Genomic DNA, 22,248 nt, shown 5'->3' on the forward strand with positions numbered 1-22,248 from the left:
CGTGCATATGGACCATCTACAGTCACATACTCTAATCTAGTGCATTTAAAATAGGCCCCAATCTTCTATTTAACGCGTCAACCAATTGTGCATCACCAACAACGTCTGGTGAAAGTAAAATGTCAAAATATTTAAAAGATGGCGTAATAGTTTAGTAATTACTAAATAGTAGCACTGCTAAAATACAGTAAGTATTCCCTTTACTGGGACTAATAGACAACGACTTGGATGGGAAATAAGTCTGATATAAATAATCAACCAAATAGTACTAAAACTTAGCTGCAACCACACTCTTATTGCTTATTCATTTGACGCATCTTAAAACTTGAATTTCTGCCATTTACAGTGGCCGAATTTCTATTGAAACGTTTCATATTCTGCACACCCCTTCGTTCATTATGCACTTGATTTGCACACTTAGCTTTACGCCGCCTTGAGGCTTGCTTGGGATATCTTTTGGCACTATAGTCCAGTGACTCGGATCCTGAATGCTCAGCCCAAACATGTTATGTCGCCCCCTCTACTGGCACGGATCTATCATTGCAATATTTGCGGTTCAAAAACAAAAGAAAACATAAAAATTGCTTTATACATGTGCATTCATTCTGGGGGGAGGGGGGGGGTATATCACCACATGAATTGCAAGGAATTCAATGGAGCTTTTTGGGCTATCATTCGCGGGATTGGGCTGTATCTTAATATCCACCTTCACAAATTTTCCTTTGGGTGAGTTTTAATGCAACTATCAATGTCGGAAACTATTATTTATTGTTTCAAAAATATTTTCTTTAATTAAGGTCTTTAATTAACAGCTCTCCGACACCCTGTTCTGACCTTCTTGTCAAATGCACTCTCCTCCCATCACTGGCAAGGGGTTTCCACCGCGCATGTTTGTGCGTGTGTGATGTAGTCTATACATTGATTTAATCGTAAGCGTATTTACATATTTGAGTTATTAAGGGTTAGCGTTCTGTGGATTACGCGGTACCATTTTTGCAAGCTACGTTTATCGAAAGCGATCTAGATTTCAGAACCGGACGCTGTCCGAAACTGATTATACCACATCGCGTTGAATTGATGATGCTCAGTTCGTGGTGCTGAAATCCTTTGCGCCTTCGCTCTCTTTCCTTTCCTCTCTGTCCCTCCCTCCCTCCCTCCATCTCTCCTCTATCCCTCCCTTGGTTCTATCTCATACGCACAAACCCCTCTGTCATGGCGTCTTCCAACAATGTTACCCCCACCAACTGTAGCTGGTGGCCCATCTCAGCCTTGGATGAAGACGGTGAAATGACAGACGGAGAGAAAAGCGAAGAGCCAGCTATCGAGTCGAAACCTCATTTCTCTAAAGACAAGCTTGTTTTGTATCACTGGACGCAGTCTTTCACCTCTCAAAAGGTAAAACACAGACATCATGAAAACGAAATGGTGTCTCTCTTACATGTCATATCTGCTATAGGAGCTAAATGTGTTATTCGATAAGAATTATTTGAAATATAATGTTATAGGTCTGTGTTAGAAATTATTTAATTCTGGCAATATTTCCAATATGAGACGTTATGAAACGTCTGCAGCATGTGTGGACATTTTCCTTGACATTGGTTTATACGAGATAGATAAGCTATAGCTGGATAGGTGATCAATATTATATAACAATGGATGATTCAGCGAGAAGAAGATGGTGTCTGATTCTAACAAGACGTCTGTTTTGACAGTTTTCCCCTCATCGATGAGAAATCAGTCTACACCGCATATGTGGTCCGACGTGACAAATCTAAATAATTGATGTAAAATGAGGTATCTCTATGAAAAACAAAGGAAAGGCAACATTTCAACCCTCCCTGTGGCTTTCTCTCAGTGCAGCGCTTGTAAGTTATTCTGAAATATATCAATAGACTTGGCCATTTTTATTAAAATGGAATGTAGAACCCCACATGAGTCTTTATGAAACAGAGATCTTTCCCTTCAGATGTGTAGAGCATGATCTTATTCATGTTGTCTGCAGACCACCATAGCTCAATGCCTTGACATCTCGGCGTTTTGAGTTAGTGCCACTTACACCGGTACAGCCGTGGGGCGTCTGTTAGAGATGTCGCATTATAACAGAGCTTCAATCTCCTTTCATTATTATCAACAGCTTTCCAGATTAGGAGTTAACTGTCAATTTAACCAACAGGAGGAAGACAAAGTCTGAGATTATTGCCTCATCTAACATTTTCTGTGAAAAAATAATGTCCACTTCATTTTGATCTTATTCTATCCTCTTTGCATGTGCTTTTCAATGTGCAGTGTATGTAATAGATAGGCTTACAGTATGTTTCCATACTCGGACATAATGCTTACATTTCAAGCCCTGAAAGACATGTAAACTGGCAATGAAAGGTGTAGACCAAATCTAGATTACGCATTTTGAATGTAGAGACATAATTCTTTACCTTTCCCTACATACACATATAGTGAAGCCAGGATTGACACCTAGCACCAATATGACATAATATGGTAAGTTACTAATCATTGTGAAATATCATGCAATGCAGACAACATGGAACAGTGTTGCTCTGCACCTGATTAGACATCCACTCTTCACAGCTGTTTTTTCTGTGCTCAGCTAGCTTTGCTCCACTCCCCATGTGGCAAAGATGTGTGATTTCGTCTGTCAACCATTAGGATATTGGCTATGAGCCTCTCTGGAAGCTACTGCTGATCTGTGCCTGTTGTCACTCAACAGTACCAGTAAAACATGAGGCTCATTGTCGTGGTTCCACTCAATACAGGATTTAGAGATGTTGCATTCCTTTAGGTTGAACAGTGCTGTCATTAAGCAAAGTCTACCCTGTCTTCTCATTGAGGTTGGTTTAATGATAGTTATGGGGCATTCATGTTGAGATAATGAACAAGGAATGTTAGGATCCCCTGGTTCCTCTGTCCTCTCAGTAGCTATATATGTGGCCTGTAGATATATAGCTAGTATATTTTATACATACACTCTTAGAAAAAAGGGTTCCGAAACGGTTCTTCGGCTGTCCCCATAGGAGAACCCTTTTTGGTTCCAGGTAAAACCCTTTCCACAGATGGTTCTACATGGAAATGTCTGCCGTGCTAGAGCTGTCCCGGTAAACTGTAAATGCTGTTAATGTGAAGTGGAAACGTCTAGGCGCAACAACGGCTCAGCGAAGTGGTAGGCCACACAAGCTCACAGAATGGGAATTTTTACGTAGTGCGTAAAAATCGTCTGTCCTTGGTTGCAACACTCACTATGAGTTCCAAACTGCATCTGGAAGCAATGTCAGCACATTAACTGTTCGGCGGGAGCTTTATGAAATAGGTTTCCATGGCCGAGCAGCCGCACACAAGCCTAAGATCATCATGCACAATGCCAAGCATCGGCTGGACTGGTGTAAAGCTCACTACCATTGGACTCTGGAGCAGTGGAAATGCTTTCTCTGGAGTGATGAATCACACTTCACCATCTGGCAGTCCAATGGTCGAATCTGGCTTTGGCGGATGCCAGGAGAACACTAGTGCCAACTGTAAAGTTTTGTGGAGGAGGAATAATGATCTGGGGCCGTTTTTCATGGTTCAGGCTTGGCCCCTTAATTCCAGTGAAGGGAAATCTTAACGCTACAGCATATAATGTCATTCTAGACAATTCTGTGCTTCCAACTTTGTGGCAACAGTTTGGGGAAGGCCCTTTCCTATTTCAGCATGACAATGCCCCCTTGAAGAAAGTGAAGTCCATACAGAAATGGTTTGTCGAGATCAGTGTGGAAGAACTTGACTGGCCTGCACAGAGCCATGATCTCAACCCCATCAAACACCTTTGGGATGAATTGGAACGCCAACTGCAAGCCAGGCGTAATCGTCCAACATCTGTGCCCTACCTCACTAATGCTCTTGTGGCTGAACGGAAGCAAGTCCCTGCAGCAATGTTCCAACATCTAGTGGAAAGCCTTCCCAGGAGATTGGAGGCTGTTAAAGCAGCAAAGCGGGGGGGACCAACTCCATATTAATGCCAATGATTTTGTAATGAGATGTTCGATGAGCAGGTGTCCACATAGTTTTGGTCATGTAGTGTATGTCCCTGCACAATTTTTATCTAAGGAGGACTAAGGCGGATGTCCAAGATGCTGCAACTATAGCTGAGACAGACAGAAAATGGCTGTGTCATTGCACTACCCTGTACAAACCTGTTTTTCTTGCTGTCTTTAGAAATGCATCAAGATATCTAAACTACTTCTGAATAGTTCTCTCATACAGTAGTTCCTTTGATCACTGATCCATCTGTTATACAGTAAATGATGGATTGTGCACACAGGAGGAGTGACTGTAGCGGGAGTTTGATAACCTAATGTAACCGCATATTTGGAAGCCATTGAAGAGCAATACTCCACTGTCTGTCATTCTAAACTGCTGCAGCAGGTTGGAGATTTACACTTTCGTCACAACAGTATAACCCAGAGCCTGTAGGTCTCTACTGCTAGATCTATACAGTAGTCAACACTCAGTTGTCAGTCAGCAACTCAGATGACAGTGAGTCCAACTCGGGTGTCAGTGAGTCCAACTCAAATGTCAGAAGTTCCCTGAGTAAGATATAGAGATCTCTATAACTATCTGTGGCTCTGGTGGTTCCAGCTCAGATGTCAGAAGTTCCCTGAGTAAGATATAGAGATCTCTATAACTATCTGTGGCTCTGGTGGTTCCAGCTCAGATGTCAGAAGTTCCCTGAGTAAGATATAGAGATCTCTATAACTATCTGTGGCTCTGGTGGTTCCAGCTCAGATGCCAGAGGTTGTCAGTGGATCCATGTCAGTTTATGATGACGAGTTCATGTTTGGGTGCCATTAATTGTCTGGTTAGTAATTAGATTGATACAATTGCTGCAACCAGAGATGATGTCATTGATTAAGAGATAAATATGATTGAGAAATATTTCTCATTGTTGAATCACCTGGTCTGGTTGATTGTATCCCCTAATCCTTCTCTACAGTCATCTACTCCAGTCACTGTTAAAGTTGAGGTGTCATGCTAATACATACGTAATCAGTGATGGGAATTGTTGCAGTTTTCTTGGAAAAATAATTATACAGTAAATTGAGCGAGCTACAAGGTCTTCCTGTTCTGTCTTGCGCACCAGACTTCCTCCCTCTGTGCGCAATAGCAAGATTATCCTGTACTAGACAGGAGTGGTAACAATTCCTACACTAACTGTTTACTGAGTCGGTGCACTCACACTTTGTGATGTTTTGTTACAAGTTTACAACAAAAGTCCAATGTTTCTCACTCCATGGCCCCCTCACCTTCATAGTGTGATCTACTGTACACAGTACTTGACTTGGACTGAAATAGATGAGTGCTGGTACTGTTTACATTTAGGTGCAGGAGCTCCACAATACTTTTGAGCTAATATTCTATGAGAGGAACAGGAACTCAAACTGTAGAACATTTGAGGTGCCGGTACTCAGCTCCGGTGAGCTCTTGCCCAAGCCAAGTGCTGACTGTACATTCATTCATCTTATTTCTACAAATAACCCTCCATGGAGCTTGGCATGGCTTTAAATAGACACTGTAAATGGATATTGTCTGCCTCACAGAAGCCATTTTTGTTTCATATTGAGCTCAACAAAACATTATTTTGCCTGGGGATAGGAACACAAAAGATGTAGGACCTATGTCTGGCAATGATGCATGACTGTTACTTCGTCTAAGGCCTTTTAACGGCCTGTTTTATGCCTGTACTTGTGTAGGTAGTGCAGGGTTCCCTGCTCTAAGGTGTGAAGTTGGTTAGAAATAGAGATATCATTGTTTTCTTTTTTAATTGTTCTTCAACAAAACATTGTAGACTACAAGTAGCAGCAATAAGCCAAATTGCGAAAAGCAAATTACAATTTGCTTTTGAATATTAACCTTTGTAGACCTGAATGAGTTTCTCTATCAGAGTAACTTGCCAAGCACATTTATGTGTTATAAAATTGTAATAACATAGACCATTAGAGTACTGATTGTACTAAAACACAAAAACACATATAAACAAGAGTCAAGCTATGAGACGAAGATGTAACCTGTGTCTCTGTTCCCCGTGTTTCTCTGTGTTAATCTTCCTCTAGGTGCGTCTTGTGATCAATGAGAAGGGTCTGCTGTGTGAAGAGAGGGATGTGAGTCTCCCTATAGCCGAGCACAATGAGCCCTGGTTTATGAGGCTCAATCTGGGAGAGGAGGTGCCTGTTTTCATCCACGGAGATACCATCGTCTCAGACTACAACCAAATCATAAAGTACCTAGAGGCTAACTTTGGGGGAGGTATTGCCTTTTAGACTATTTGATTTCTTTCCATTATGTTAGTGACTGCAGTGTGATCTGATGTTAGTGACTGCAGTGTGATCTGATGTTAGTGACTGCAGTGTGATCTGATGTTAGTGACTGCAGTGTGATCTGATGTGAGTGACTGCAGCGTGATCTGATGTTAGTGACTGCAGTGTGATCTGATGTTAGTGACTGCAGTGTGATCTGATGTGAGTGACTACAGTGTGATCTGATGCTAGTGACTGCAGTGTGATCTGATGTTAGTGACTGCAGTGTGATCTGATGTTAGTGACTGCAGTGTGATCTGATGTGAGTGACTGCAGTGTGATCTGATGTTAGTGACTGCAGTGTGATCTGATGTTAGTGACTGCAGTGTGATCTGATGTTAGTGACTGCAGTGTGATCTGATGCTAGTGACTGCAGTGTGATCTGATGTTAGTGACTGCAGTGTGATCTGATGTTAGTGACTGCAGTGTGATCTGATGTTAGTGACTGCAGTGTGATCTGATGTGAGTGACTGCAGTGTGATCTGATGTTAGTGACTACAGTGTGATCTGATGTTAGTGACTACAGTGTGATCTGATGTTAGTGACTGCAGTGTGATCTGATGTTAGTGACTGCAGTGTGATCTGATGTTTGTGACTGCAGTGTGATCTGATGTGAGTGACTGCACATGCTCTTTTTAAGGTGCCTTTCAGACTACCCATCTCTTTTCATCCATGATGTTACAGTAGTAACTGAATAGCGTACACTATACAATCAGATAATAGAGTATACACTCTTGTAAAAGAAGGTGCTATCTACAACCTAAAATAGTTATTTGGCTGTCCTCATAGGAGAACCCTTTGAAGAATCCTTTTTGGTTCCAGGTAGAGCTCTTTTGGGTTCCATGTAGAACCCTGGCCAAGTCTACTTTGGGGGAGGTATTGCTTTTGACATTACTATTGATCTATTTTCGTAGTATTTTTATGTCTTTTTAAGTTTGCTATTACAACCAGATCATTGAATAAATAGAGACTAACTTTGGGAGGGGGTATTGCTTTTCAGACTATTCATCTCTTCCGGTGTCCATGATGTTTAGTGAGGTACTGCATAGTAAAACAATATACCGTCTTCACGGTTACTTTGGGAGAAGTATTGCTTTTCAGACTAACTTGATCTCTTTTGTTGATTATGTTAGTCAGTGATGGACTGCATAGGAAACAGTATGCACATTTTAAGAACACAGATCTCTATCAACCTTTTTTTCTCCTATCAATCATCATATTAGGTGCAGTTATGCACATGTCAGAGATACATCTAACTGGCCAATTATATGGTTCATTGCAGCTCAAGGATCAATGATCGTCCATGAAGTTAGTGACTGGCGGCTGCATAGCAAAGATTAGGAATATTTTAAGGTTTCTATTGAGCCTAAGGTTGCTATTTTAAGGTTTATAAACATTGGTAAGATGTTGCTGTTTTTCATCAGGGAAGTGTAATTCAAGTATGTATGTCGTTTGTCCTATCATGGTCCTATGGGTCATTTTAGGTGCTGGTGATTGTGGGTCGTTATGTAATGTCCTGAAAGGATGACCCCAGGAAGGCTGGAGGGGATATTGAACATGGCTTATGGATGAAGGACGACTTCTCAGTTCAGATGGAGATACTTCATGCTCACCCCTCATGACAGAGAAGCTTGGTGCTATAGCTGCCAACTACAGTCGTGGCCAAAAGTCTTGAGAATTACACAAATATTAATTTTCACAAAGTCTGCTGCCTCAGTTTGTATGACGGCAATTTGCATATACTCCAGAATGTTATGAAGAGTGATCAGATGAATTGCAATTAATTGCAAAGTCCCTCTTTGCCATGCAAATGAACTGAATCCCCCAAAAACATTTCCACTGCATTTCAGCCCTGCCACAAAAGGACCAGCTGACATCATGTCAGTGATTCTCTTGTTAACACAGGTGTGAGTGTTGACGAGGACAAGGCTGGAGATCACTCTGTCATGCTGATTGAGTTCGAATAACAGACTGGAAGCTTCAAAAGGAGGGTGGTGCTTGGAATAATTGTTCTTCCTCTGTCAACCATGGTTACCTGCAAGGAAACACGTGCCGTCATCATTGCTTTGCACAAAAAGGGCTTCACAGGCAAGGATATTGCTGCCAGTAAGATTGCACCTAAATCAACCATTTATCGGATCATAAAAAACTTCAAGGAGAGCGGTTCAAATATTGTGAAGAAGGCTTCAGGGCGCCCAAGAAAGTTCAGCAAGCGCCAGGATCATCTCCTAAAGTTGATTCAGCTGTGGAATCGGGGCACCACCAGTACAGAGCTTGCTGAGGAATGGCAGCAGGCAGGTGTGAGTGCATCTGCACGCACAGTGAGGCGAAGACATTTGGAGGATGGCCTGGTGTCAAGAAGGGCAGCAAAGAAGCCACTTCTCTCCAGGAAAAACATCAGGGACAGACTGATATTCTGCAAAAGGTACAGGGATTGGACTGCTGAGGACTGGGGTAAAGTCATTTTCTCTGATGAATCCCCTTTACGATTCTTTGGGGCATCCGGAAAAAAGCTTGTCCGGAGAAGACAAGGTGAGCGCTACCATCAGTCCTGTGTCATGCCAACAGTAAAGCATCCTGAGACCATTCATGTGTGGGGTTGCTTCTCAGCCAAGGGAGTGGGCTCACTCACTATTTTGCCTAAGAACACAGCCATGAATAATGAATAGTACCAACGCATCCTCCGAGAGCAACTTCTCCCAACCATCCAGGAACAGTTTGGTGACGAACAATGCCTTTTCCAGCATGATGGAGCACCTTGCCATAAGGCAAAAGTGATAACTAAGTGGCTCGGGGAACAAAACATCGATATTTTGGGTCCATGGCCAGGAAACTCCCCAGATCTTAATCCCATTGAGAACTTGTGGTCAAACCTCAAGAGGCGGGTGGACAAACAAAAACCCACAAATTCTGACAAACACCAAGCATTGATTTTGCAAGAATGGGCTGTCATCAGTCAGGATGTGGCCCAGACGTTAATTGACAGCATGCCAGGGCGGATTGCAGAGGTCTTGAAAAAGAAGGGTCAACACTGCAAATATTGACTCTTTGCATCAACTTCATGTAATTGTCAATAAAAGCTTTTGACACACACACAATGCTTGTAATTATACTTCAGTATTCCATAGTAACATCTGACAAAAATATCTAAAGACACTGAAGCAGCAAACTTTGTGGAAATTAATATTTGTGTCATTCTCAAAACTTTTGGCCACGACTGTACACTGATTTCAGATTTCAGAGGCAATGGACAGGCTATGGTTCAATGGTTGCTCAATATCCTAACCCAGCTCTTGTCATTAATGTCCGTTTGCTACTTTGAAGCCCATTTACTTTAAACAAATGTAGCTATTTTGATGACATCGCCATTATTTTCAGTTGATATTTTTAATGAACGAATTGAATAACAGATTTGTGTTCAGCAGGGCACAGTGTAGCAAAGCGTTCACACTGTGGTATACCTCCCCGTTTCACTTCGTTGGAAAACGCTTTCTGCCTACTGAACGTAACTCAGACCTCATACTCATTCTAAAGAGGATGTTGTGTCATTCAGCTGCTTGATTTACAGATATTTTCTCAACTCTGTGTAATTTCTAATGCACCCAGCCAAAGGGGATGGAGCTGGCCTAGGAAGTGCAGATGGTGCAGCAGAGAAAATCCTATTAGAGTAGTGGACAGAATCTCCTGCCAAGGCAACTCAAGTTACCCTATAGTGTAGTGGACCCAGGTGAAATCCTACCTCCAGCAAGGTGTAATCCACTTCCCAATCACATAGTATTTTATGATAGCTAAGAGCCCTAAGCTCTCCGTATGCTCTCCTTATGCTTTCTCAGGGAGAATCTTGTTTTGGTATTTTGTCAGCTGTAGCCCATTTGCTTAATACATTCTTAGAAAAAAAGGTGCTATCTCGAACGTAAAAGGGTTATTTGGTTGTCCCCAATGGAGAACCCTTTGAATAACCCTTTTTGGTTCCAGGTAGAACCCTTTCCACAGAGGGTTCTACATGGAAACTAAAAGAGTTCTACCTGGAACCAAAAATGGTTCTCCTATGGGGGCAGTAGAAGAACCCTTTGGAACACCTTTTTTGTAAGAGTGTAAATGTGACTGAGCAGTAACACAGTCAGAGATCATTGGGTTCTCTCCTGTGTGACATTTCATTGTGCACCATCACCATGTCGGTGCAGCAGTATTGTGTGCCCAAGACAAGGCCATGCCCGCCCTGTTTGCGCTAAGAACTGATATAAGGAGACGGCTCTGATATTCACACCCCTGTGCTGCTTAGCGCTGCAGCAGAGAGCACCAGCAGATTTCCAGAGCCAGAGCACGTACAGCCACACCCATGCCCAGGTCGGCATGTTGGGCCTGGACTGATTAGTCAGTAGTCTGGCCCTCTGCCAGGTGCAGCTCCGGGCATCGGCTCCACCCTAGAGCCATGCAACCGGAGAAACAGCACAGACAGGAATATCCCTGGGCCTTTCCTGTGTCCCCACTCCCAATCATCAGTCAACATCAGTAAGCCTTCTCCAGCCCATAGCCTACCTTTATGGTGTCCTAATTTAAAGTCAAAACACAGAACTATCTGTTAATATGGTGGAATGTTTGCTTCTATTTCTGTCTATTGGCCTATGGATCCCATTCTCAGAAACAGTTTTGTAGCTGAGTGTACTCCATTCACAGGAAAATACCCCTAATGCACCATTGTTATCCTTTGTGATATGTTAAGTGGACTGTTGCACATAAAGTAAAGGCTGAAGTTGGTATACAGTGCTGTATCTTTATGTTACAGGCCTAATATGTTAGAATGCTGTACGCTCCTATATGTGTAATTATGTCACAGTGCTGTACACACCTCTGTCTGTTTGAACCTGGTGTCCTTGTAGAAACTGTGGCCCAGCTGATTCCCGATGCTGGCTCTCCTGTCCACGAGTGTGTGCAGCAGTACCGTAAGCTGCTGGACGGCCTGCCCATGGATGCTTACACACACGGCTGTATCCTGCACCCAGAGCTCACCACAGACTCCATGATCCCAAAGTACGCCACCGCTGAAATACGTAGTAAGTCAAGTCAGAATTCTGTGTTTGACAGTGGGAACACCCCATTCACAATTCATGAGAAATATTGCTGTAGAATATGCAGGACATGAAAACACACATGTAAATAACATTCAATATAATATTGCATATAATTATTCAATATAAATTTGGTTGATAGTATCTGCAATTTGTCATTAATAATGCACTGCTATTCAGCATTCTCACAACATTTTCCTATTAACAGGTTGTGTCTCAACCAAATCATGCTGTCCAATTTGACCTTGTTTAAAATTAAAATCCTTATCACAGCAAAGTTCATGGAAGCAATGCCATTAATTCCCTGTAGGAGATATTAGGTAAATGAGTGTGCAGGCACTGCATTGCTCCTTCATGGACGTGTTTGTGTAAATCAAGAAAAAGGCTGGTCCGGCCTAAACCCTGCAGTGGAATCAATTAACCAGAGATCCCACTGCCCAGTGTGATGTCTGTTAAATCATATTGATGCTTTATTTGTGTTTATTTGTTTGAGGAAATTCACCGGTGATGTTTATATTTGAATCAGTCATTTATGTGTTTTCATGAAGAACACTTTATTTATCTCTCACATTATATAACTGAAGTTGGTTGTCACTGGGAAATTAAGATTTATCAGGAAAACAGAATAGTCTATGGGGTCTCTGCGCATTTGTAAATTGCGTATTTCTAACACATTACATTTTTGTATGTAGGAAAGTATACACTAGTTATAATTTGTTGTTACTGAACATCCACTCTCTGTTTTGGTACTACTTTAGACCACAGAAGGATTTCAAATGACTATTTCCTCCGATAGTCACTGACAATTGTCTCTTACCTCAGAGCAGTATTTCATCCAGGAGTCATTAATGTCTCTATCTCTCCGTCCTCAGGACACTTAGCCAATGCTGCGTCTGAGCTGATGAAGCTGGACCACGAGGAACCCACGCTGACAGAGCCATACCTCTCCAAGCAGAAGAAACTCATGGTGAGACTGGTAGCATGGCACCACACTGCACGAGAAGGGTTAGGGTTAGCATGACCCTAGACAGGGTTAGGGTTAGCATGGCACCACACTGCACGAGAAGGGTTAGGGTTAGCATGACCCTAGACAGGGTTAGGGTTAGCATGGCACCACACTGCACGAGAAGGGTTAGGGTTAGCATGACCCTAGACAGGGTTAGGGTTAGCATGGCACCACACTGCACGAGAAGGGTTAGGGTTAGCATGACCCTAGACAGGGTTAGGGTTAGCATGGCACCACATGGCACGAGAAGCGTAAAAAGAGCAAAACAATGAGTGATATAATGCAATACCAACAATAGACTTTTCCAGTTGCCCTATATACCATTTACGTGTGTGCATGTGTTTTTGTATGTTAGAGGCATATTAGGATTTCATTAAATGAACATGACCTCACAAGATTGTTAAGATGACCTGATAATGGTCCTACTCATATTGTCACATACTGTACACAAACATCAAGCAATGTGAGTTAGAGTAAGTTATTACGAAGCAGAGCAATTCCAACGTGGTTGTTATTTACAATGTTTCAGTGTGATGTAGGATAGATATTTCAAAATGACCCAAATTGCTTGTGTCAGGGTCTGTGCTGGTTCTGTATCGACCCATGATGAATCAACATGGATAGCTGCCATTGCCAGGGCCAATCTGCTGGCTAAAAAAATGGTTTCCTTTTAACGGCTTGGCTCTGCCCTTTAGTCAGTACCTTTATTTTCCATTGTTATTAGTTACACTGTTACAAATAGGTTTATTGTACTCTGTTATTGTATTTCAAGGGGACATAGAGATGCTTGCTTACCCCAGACGAAGACATGCCATAGCTCTCTGTTGTTCAAGACAGCTGGTAGGTGCTCTGTTCTGAGAACAGTCTCTTGGCAGATGTTGTCCACCCATGTTTTCTGTGGTCTTCCAAGAGGTCTTCACCTATGAGCGGATAGCAATACGAGACTGCATAGACAGACATATTGATAGGTTGTACACATGTGACATGGGCTTGTCTTGTGCTCACAGGCAAAAATATTGGACCACGATAATGTGACCTACCTAAAGAAGATCCTTGGAGAGTTGGCCATGGTACTAGATCAGGTAGAGGCCGAGTTGGAAAAGAGGAAAATCGAGTATGAAGGTGAGTGCAGATTATTATTGATGTTTATGTCCTTCAGTTCAGACATTACATTATCAGACGTGGTGGCCGTGTCTGAATACCTATACTACTACCGCACGACATGCCTAAACTGCACATTCATTTCAACCATTTGATCTAGTAGAATTCACTCCTCTTTTCCAACTCACGTGTTTGACAACAGCTGATAATCAGATAAATTGACGCGCTGTACCAAAATGAACGAATGGCGAAAGTCAACGCAATCATGCATTAGATGACGCATTCGGCTTACTATTTTTATTTTTTCCCCATACTATTTAGTATGGGTATTTGGACATGGCGACTGTTTCATCTTCCTAGCCTGATTCCAGATCTGTTTGTCCCGTCTTATATGACCATAGGAGTTGCAGTTGGCAAGATAGCACAAACAGATCTGGGACCATGCTACTTTGTACCACTCTGCTACAGTAGCATGTTTTATTTTGGCAGGTCAAAAGTGTGAGTTGTGGCTATGTGGACCTGAATTTACATTAGCTGATGTCTGCCTGGGAGCCTTGTTGCACAGGCTTAAGTTCTTGGGACTCTCAAAGAAATACTGGGAGGACGGCAGCCGACCCAACCTCCAGTCCTTTTTCGAGCGGGTGCAAAAACGCTACGCTTTCCGAAAAGTTCTGGGCGACATCCACACAACCCTTCTGTCAGCAGTTCTACCCAATGCATTCCGAATGGTAAAAAAGAAGCCGCCATCTTTCTTCGGGGCCTCTTTCCTCATGGGCTCTCTGGGAGGGATGGGGTACTTTGCCTATTGGTTTCTAAAAAAGAAATATGTGTAGTGAACACCCCCCTCCATGTGTTAAATGTCTGTGTATTTGTGTGATGTTTCAACTTTTCTGTCATGTTTTACAACAGGAGGAAAATATGAATCTATATAGGGAACACTATTACTTACCTAGGTGAACAAAGATTATAAGAACATTCCATACACAAAGGAATTGTTAACAGCACATTTTTCTGGTATTCCAATGCCTTCATCTATTTCATTTCTCAATCAACCTACAGTATTACTTTCTATTAGCTCAGTTTGGAGGCATGCATTATCCAGTTATTTTAATTAAGGGAACAAACTTATTTCTATGTTTTTAATGATCATTAGGGTCATATTCCCTACACATGAGAGAGACAATGTTTTGACATTGCATCTACATATCCAAAGTGGGGCTCATTCACACCCTGCATGTCACTATAGTTTTATTAAGTGGTTTTTTATCAGTTTTGGCGTTCACCTATTGCCCTTCATGCCTCTGTTGGCCATTGGTTTATTTTATTAAATCCTTCTGATACTTCCTGTGCTGCCAGAAACTGCCAGATGAGAAGATAGGATAGTGAGACGTCCAGTCGGTCCCAATTCGCTCCCTTTCCCTTTCCTTTTCCCCCTTGACCATAATTCTTGTTTGCAGATTTGTAAGTTCCACCACTGTTTAGACCAATCCAGACCCTTCAGATATGCAAACATTGAAGGATCTGGCCAAAGGAAAGGGGTAAGGAGTGAATGGGGACTGTAAACAGACACTCTCAGCCATATACAGACACTCCCTTTAAAGCACTATGAGAGCATATGCACTCCGTCAATTCATTCAGTAATAAAATGTGATTGTCATTTCTCACACCACAGTCTTGAGCTGATCATGAAGTGGTCTCTGACTAAAGTCAGAGGATGGGTCTGATAGAGAAATACTAAGGGTCAATTCAGCCGTCCGCAATATTGAGCAAGGAATCACTCAGTGGCTTTTGACAGTGTCCATATAGAGTGACTATGAAATTATACATGGTTCAGTTAAATAGTCACATAAATAGCTGACATGGTTGGTTTGATCCCAGCAACATTGAGCAGCACCAGTTTTAGTTCAATAATCCAAGCTTTTTTTTTCATGACTTTTTTTTTTTTCATGACACAATAGACTAGCCATTTAAACTAAACCTCTTAGAAAACTGTGACTAGGGTTGCAAAATTCTGGGAACTTTCAACACATTCCCTGGTTTTTCCAGAAATCCTAGTTGGAGGATTCCGGATTTCCTGCTTATTCTTTCCTTATTCTCTCCAGGATTCCCAGAATTAGGAGAGAATAAGCAGGAAATCCGGAATCCTCCAACTAGGATTCCTGGAAAACCAGGGAATTGATTGAAAGTTCCCAGAATTTTGCAACCCAAATCCTCTGGAGTCTAACTGACCTATACAATGTTCCCTTCTGTTCAGGAGTGCTAGCATGTACACAGCTGATTGTCAATAGGGTTAACACTGTATAACTACAAGGATTTATTTCCATTTAAATAAGGTCTGGGTAAAAATAATATAAATAAATCAACATACATTTCTGGTTTGGCACTGAAAGAGCTCTTTCTCAATAGTCTTTCCTCATGTCCTCCTCCCGTCCTCCTTTTCAAAATGGCAGAGGGAAGTGAGGTGACAGGAGAGCTTTAAAGGAGAAGACAAGAGTAACCTTGGATCTTCAGCTCCATCTCACTGTGAAGTCATGGGCAGCGGACTTTGACAAAGAACAGTTTTCTTCCTTGTAGTTTTAGGAAAAGGCCAGATTGAGTGAACAGAGTAAGCGTGCGTATGGTTGTTAACAGACTGCATGGCTGATTACTGCTGGGACGAGACATTGGAGGATTCTTAACCAAAAAGATAGATGACCAATGTTTCATTAACAGTGTGTCAGCTGTGTGGGATATCTATTCTTAAGTACTAAATGGCACCCTATCCCTATGTAGTGCACTACTTTTGACGAGGGACCATAAGGCTCTGATCAAAAGTAGTGCAATATGTAGGGAATAGGGTGTAATTTTGGATTCACAAAGGTTTCTCTTTGAATACTTGTCAAGACACACCTGGAATCGGTTTCTGAACACATATTAAAGCTAGTCCTGGACTAAATAGCCTGCTCAACGGAGAAACTCCATTGACATCATTTTTTAGTCCAGGGATAGGCTTAATGTTTGTCTGGGAAACCAGCCCCACAAGTTCATCTGAAAACAGGAAGTTGAGAAGTCACAGTTCATCTCATCACATTGGGTGTCTGTTGGTGAGAAGAAAACATTCACAACTGAATAACTGTCTGGCGTTTTCTTCATGTTGAGCTTTGGAGATCTATGTAATGGAAAGAACATTTGACACCAGTAGTTGCCTGTATAACAACAATAACATAAAATGGCACAGGTTTGAAAACCTTAAGTTTGAGCTTTTTTGTTGTTGTTGGAAGTAAGCAAGTTTTTACATTTAGCCTAGTACTCAACTAATTAGCCATACAGTAGTTAAAATCAAGTGTGTCTACAATCCACTTTATTTGTGGTTTTTTTCCTGGGACTTTCACTGATATATAAACCAACACTGTCTGGGTGCAATGTCAGAGACCAATTGAGAAATTACATTTCCATAACTAGCCCATCATTGTCAGTGTTTGTCTAGGTTTCATTATAACAAGCACCATTGTTACCAATAATTCACTGCCTCTTAAAACTGAGTTCCTGCAAATTATGTATTTATTCCATATGGCTCACATAACTCTCGAGCCAAGGAATTCAACAAGTTGAGTAATCCTAGTTGTTATTTGTGGCCATTATATTTCACAATAGTATTTTTTATTTTTATATTTATAAATATGCATTTATTTTGTGGTTTTGATGATGTTTGTTCATAAGCCTTAATTTATTCAGTTGTCATCAATGAAAAATAAATTCTGAAAATGAAAAACGTAACTTGCAGTTTACAGAATTGTTATTTCAACATGATTGAATGTAATGCATTTTCTCTTATTTTGTACTATATTGGCTTTTCGCAATTCCAAGCAAAACAGACAATTCTCCTGGTTATGAAGTGTTATAATGCATTGTCAGGCAACCTACTAAAAATACATTTTATTTTACTTGCACATCATGCTGAATATTCCCTTGGTAGTCCTGAGAATAAACAGATATACCTACAGCTAGTAGTAGCCACAATATGATTAGAATCTTTTGGTTCTGGAAATAATTGCATGTTGTCCTTAATGATTTGTAAAAAAAACCAAAACAGTTAGGATATCATCTTATCCAGAGCGACTTACAGTTAGTACATTCATCTTAAGATAGTTAGGTGGGACAACCACATAAGAACTGATCTCATTTCTATTTGGAGGGTTGTGTTACAATAAAATGAGTTGGCAAAGCACAAAAAAATAAAAAATACCTTACACTATTTCATTGTAAACATTCTCAAGTGTAGACATTCTCAAGTATTCCCCACTATATTTGCCACTAAAATTGATTACTTTATATATTTCTCTCCAATATACATTTCCACATAAATAAAATAATGAGAATTGAAACAACCTGAAAATGAACTAACACTAAAATGGCACTCTCCAACCCTACATACACATACTGCAAAGGCTTTCACAACAACATTGGCTTTTAAAAGATGAAGTATACAAAAAAATAACAACTCCCAGAGTTGTGGTGAATTCATTTTTCTTTAGGTTGTGGTGCACACCTTTTTCTTTAAAAAAGTCAGTTTACTGCCTAAATTGAAATGAAATTGACCCCAACCCCAACCCTAGCTAGTGGATAGGCCTAGACATCAACGCCATGCACTGCACTGTTCTCAGATGACATCAGTGTCATTTTAAGAACACCAGCTGCCTACAGCCACACAGGGAGTCGAGACCGGCGTGTGCAAACCAACCCTGGCCCCCTGTCCAATGACCTTTCTGAAGGAAAGAAAAAAAAAACTTTAAATGGCAACAGTCAACTTGGAACGTGAGAAGAATGTCAATGTTTTTAACTTGAGTGTTTTGAAGGTGGCAGTCAAACATGTTACAGAGTCAATACAGTAGGAGGTCTAGCCTAGTGCTAGTTTTAAGCTAGTTGTCTCTGCTCTTTTGGCTGATATGGGAGACCAGGAGAGAAGGGCATTGAATACCATATCCGATATGTGAGAAACCATGGCACAATCCCCAAAACTGTCCCGAGAAGTTTCTCAGGGAAAGAATGAAAGTACACCGAGGTACACACAAACATCCATATCCAGATGATTACTATCCAATTAAGGGAAACGTATAACAAATCCAAAACAGTATTCCTGTTCTTCTTCACCATGTGCACCATAGGTGACATTTCTTCGGCAATGATGAGTGCAGAGTACGACAGAATGAACGAGTGTCCTGAGATGGCAAAGCCATACCATTGACCCCCAGCATTCCTGCATGAGGTGATGTCATCATGAGGGACTTGATCCATGGCTTCAGATTCAGGAACGTGACAGGTACTTGTGGCATTGTTGATGTGGGTAAAAAACTTGGTGAAGGTGTACCAAACGGCTGTGGCCACCACCAATGAGCTCAGTCGCCGGAGGGCAAAGGCCAAGTTCTTGTATGACGTGAAGAGGATGAACGGTGTCAACAGCAGCAAGGTCCAGCCCCAGGAAACTTTGACAAAATACCTGGAAGAGATACAGGAAGTGGTCATTTAGGTAGCACTGTCACACACAGTTGAGAACCAGACTGCAGGTATTGGTAAATACATAGCGGCAGGCAAACTCTCTCGCTGACGTGTGTCTAACGTGAGCCTAGAAGAAGAATTTGGTAAGTGGTTGTTGTAGCTAGCAATCTTAGCCCCATGTCGCTCCTTCTTGACAATGTAAAGATGGTGCGATGGGCTGACGCACCATAGGGGGCACACTGCCTGCCCTCCTGGACATCTACAGCACCCAGTGTCACTGGAAGGCCAAGAAGATTAAGGACCTCAGCTACCCGAGCCACAACCTGTTCACCCTGCTACAACCGAGAGACTGATAAACAGCTTCTATCCCCAGGCCATTACACTGACCCTGCCATTTAATGAACCCTGACCACATTCGCATAGAAATGTGAGTTATAGATCTGTCATTCTAATTGAATGCAAGTCTAAGAAGCGTTAGATCTGTTCTATGCGCTATTTCTATGCTTCTTTTTTCTTTCTAAGTTTAGTTTTTTTCTTCTTAATCTTTTAGTTTTGTACACCAGCTTCAAACAACTGAAAATACATTTTTTTTGTTGTTGATGGGAAATACATAAACATATATTTAGATGGTACAATGACTCTACTGCTTGTTTTGTCACATTAACTGAAATTAGGCAAACTATTAGAATTTTAGCAACCAGGAAATGGTGGAGCGATATCTGCATATTAAGTGCCATCACGGTATTTTAGCGATCCATGGTAGATGTCCTTCATAATAAGTATGCCCCCACCCATCCAGCAGATTTGAGCTGCTGAACAGTACTTGCACTTGAGATGCGTTTATGGATGAGTAAGTGAACTTCCAAAAAGTTTAGAGGGGATGCCCTGCTTTGTGATGTATTGCTCTAGGACACCAACAGCCAGCCAGGGTGTCCATTTAGGCCGAATTCAACTGACACATTTGGCGATGTTCAACTTCAATTCACTTGGCACTATGTATTGTAGCTTAGCCATACTCCTTGACATTAAATTATAGATTAGGCTACTTTTGGTGAATTTACAAGTAATTGCAAGCCAAGACATTGAAAGACACAGATTATCAATATCCCTTGCTGGCTCACCTGCTCTTTATCTTTGCTATGAAAGATGCGAGTGTGTTCAGTCACAGAGTTTCTAAATCCAGAGACACAACATCGCAAGATTTCTGGGAATGCTTGCGAAACACACCAAACAGACCAGGCAGAGGTTTGGGGTTTGAGAAGTCCATGAAAGAAGTAAAAAGTATGCCTTAGTTGTACATTTTCTTGAAATCTAAAGGCACAACCTTGATTCGGGCCGATGTCTTAAGTAGTTGAACATGTTATTACTCCAAACTCGTGAAGGAGACAAACTGACATTTTTGTGAAAAACAACTTTATATTGAAGGAGTGCCTTTGATTTGACAGCCTATATATGCAATGTTTGGCGTGAGACGACTGCTAGACCCGGTGACTGTTTCCTTTTCTATTGGAGAAGCAGTTTTATCCTATCTTCATACTGTACTGTGTATGGTTCAGGCTATTGCATGTAGAATATCTCAGCCTACTCATTGATAGACCCTACTTTAGTGAACTTGAGAGACATTGCAAGCCAAGAAATTGCGAGAGCCTACAGCATTGTGACAACCTATACATATTTTGTTTACCGCCCAGTTCTGACTGTAGGCCTGCTGGCCGACCTGCCTACGCCGCTCCCATACTCTCTCCCTCTCTCTTTGCTGTGAAAGATGCAAGAGATCGTATTCTCTGAAGTTGCCTATAGCAACTACTCAGTATCCTCCGTTGCAAAAATACTGAATCTTAGGAGTCGATTCCGCTACTTGACTCGACAGGCAAGGAGTTGAGGAATCTATTATTTTGTAGTCGACAATCTCTCAACCAGTGGTATAAGGGGTTTTTAGGTGAGCTTTGATACCGCCCAGTGATAAGCTGTGCCCATTAAGTCAAAGGCAGGGGCGCAACATATTTCCCTTGTACATTCCCAGCGCACCTCTCTTGTACAAAGTAGAATGGACAATCACAACTGTTGTCCAAGAATTTCACCCCATTGTCATGATCAGTGGTTCAAGTTTGTATCTGACAATATTTGACAAGCTGATCATAGCAAAAACAAAATACTTTTGTATTTCCCACTGTGTAAACACATTGCAAAATAGGCTCACAATAACTCCTGATGAAGTTAGGTAGCTGGGTAGTTTGATAAAAGTATGAACATGTATTGGTGTATGCATGTATTGGTTTTTGGTCTAGTCCGGACCAAATCAGATGTTTATGTTTGGTTCAGATTTTGTCCGGTCTGGACCAGCCTTAATTGGACCAAACATAGACAGTCTTTTCTACTTTCATTCAGAACCAACATCCGAGAAATACGTATTATCAACTTTCATTCAGAACCGAAAATGAACCTGATTTCAACGTCCCGAAAATATGCATTTTAAACGTATGTAAAAATGCATATTTTCACTTGTCATTCATTACCTAAATTCAACGTCTGCACCTATCCGCTGTACAGTATTTGACAAAAAAACACGTAATTTTTTTCCATCATGGCTGTGCTCGAAAGGGTTTGCCACTTCGCAAGCTAACGTTAGGTGGCTAGCCTACAGCCTCAATGATTATCAAGCTGTCTAAATCAAGCTGTCATTGTGGCTACCTAGTTTGCTAATGGCTAACCACTACTTACATATTGACAACATTTCTTCTGTTGCTGAAATATGTCTCCGGAACGAGCTGTGTCCAATTTACAAAGGATCCTACTATTGAAATAGCAAAAAAAATCCCAGCCAATATAACACGGATAAACCGTATACTCCAAAGTGCCGCAAACTTCTCCACGATAACATCCACGGCTGCCATGTTGAAATGCGGACACTTGGAACAAGAATGATCTGGGGATTGGTAGGTACATCAGCGCTCTCTAGCCAATGAACTCTTTGAATGTTGCATTTTGGTGTTACGACAGGATGTCTTCTTCTCTGGTATATTCCACGCGGTTCTGACTCGGTGGATTAGAGCAGTGTTGGAAAAAGTAAAACAATTGTCATACTGAAGTAAAAGTAAAGATACCCTAATAGAAAATGACTTAAGTAAAAGTGAAAGTCACCCAGTAAAATATTACTTGAGTAAAAGTTTGATTTTAAATATACTTAAGTATCAAAAGTAAATGTATTTGCTAAAATATACTTAAGTATCAAAAGTAAAAGAAGACATCATTT

The 22,248-nt window shown here is 41.4% G+C and overlaps 2 protein-coding genes across 2 annotated transcripts; one reads left to right on the forward strand and one right to left on the reverse strand.

Moving 5' to 3' along the window:
- Positions 1 to 694: 694 nt before the first annotated feature.
- On the forward strand, positions 695 to 17,276 carry LOC115165570 (ganglioside-induced differentiation-associated protein 1-like 1). Its single transcript, XM_029718769.1, has 6 exons — positions 695 to 1,395; positions 6,102 to 6,294; positions 11,225 to 11,398; positions 12,286 to 12,380; positions 13,427 to 13,541; positions 14,010 to 17,276. The coding sequence occupies exons 1-6, from the start codon at positions 1,213 to 1,215 to the stop codon at positions 14,351 to 14,353; spliced, it is 1,104 nt and encodes a 367-aa protein (XP_029574629.1). The 5' UTR covers positions 695 to 1,212; the 3' UTR covers positions 14,354 to 17,276.
- Positions 17,277 to 17,420: 144 nt separating this feature from the next.
- Positions 17,421 to 21,979, reverse strand: LOC115165572 (fat storage-inducing transmembrane protein 2). The gene is made up of 2 exons (XM_029718771.1): positions 21,717 to 21,979; positions 17,421 to 18,996 (listed from the first exon to the last, which is right to left on the reverse strand). Exons 1-2 carry the CDS (start codon positions 21,887 to 21,889, stop codon positions 18,414 to 18,416), a joined length of 756 nt encoding a protein of 251 aa, XP_029574631.1. The 5' UTR covers positions 21,890 to 21,979; the 3' UTR covers positions 17,421 to 18,413.
- Between the last annotated feature and the right edge of the window lie 269 nt (positions 21,980 to 22,248).

The sequence above is a fragment of the Salmo trutta genome, chromosome 28 (genome assembly GCF_901001165.1).
Source record: "Salmo trutta chromosome 28, fSalTru1.1, whole genome shotgun sequence".
Taxonomy (NCBI): Eukaryota; Metazoa; Chordata; class Actinopteri; order Salmoniformes; family Salmonidae; genus Salmo; species Salmo trutta.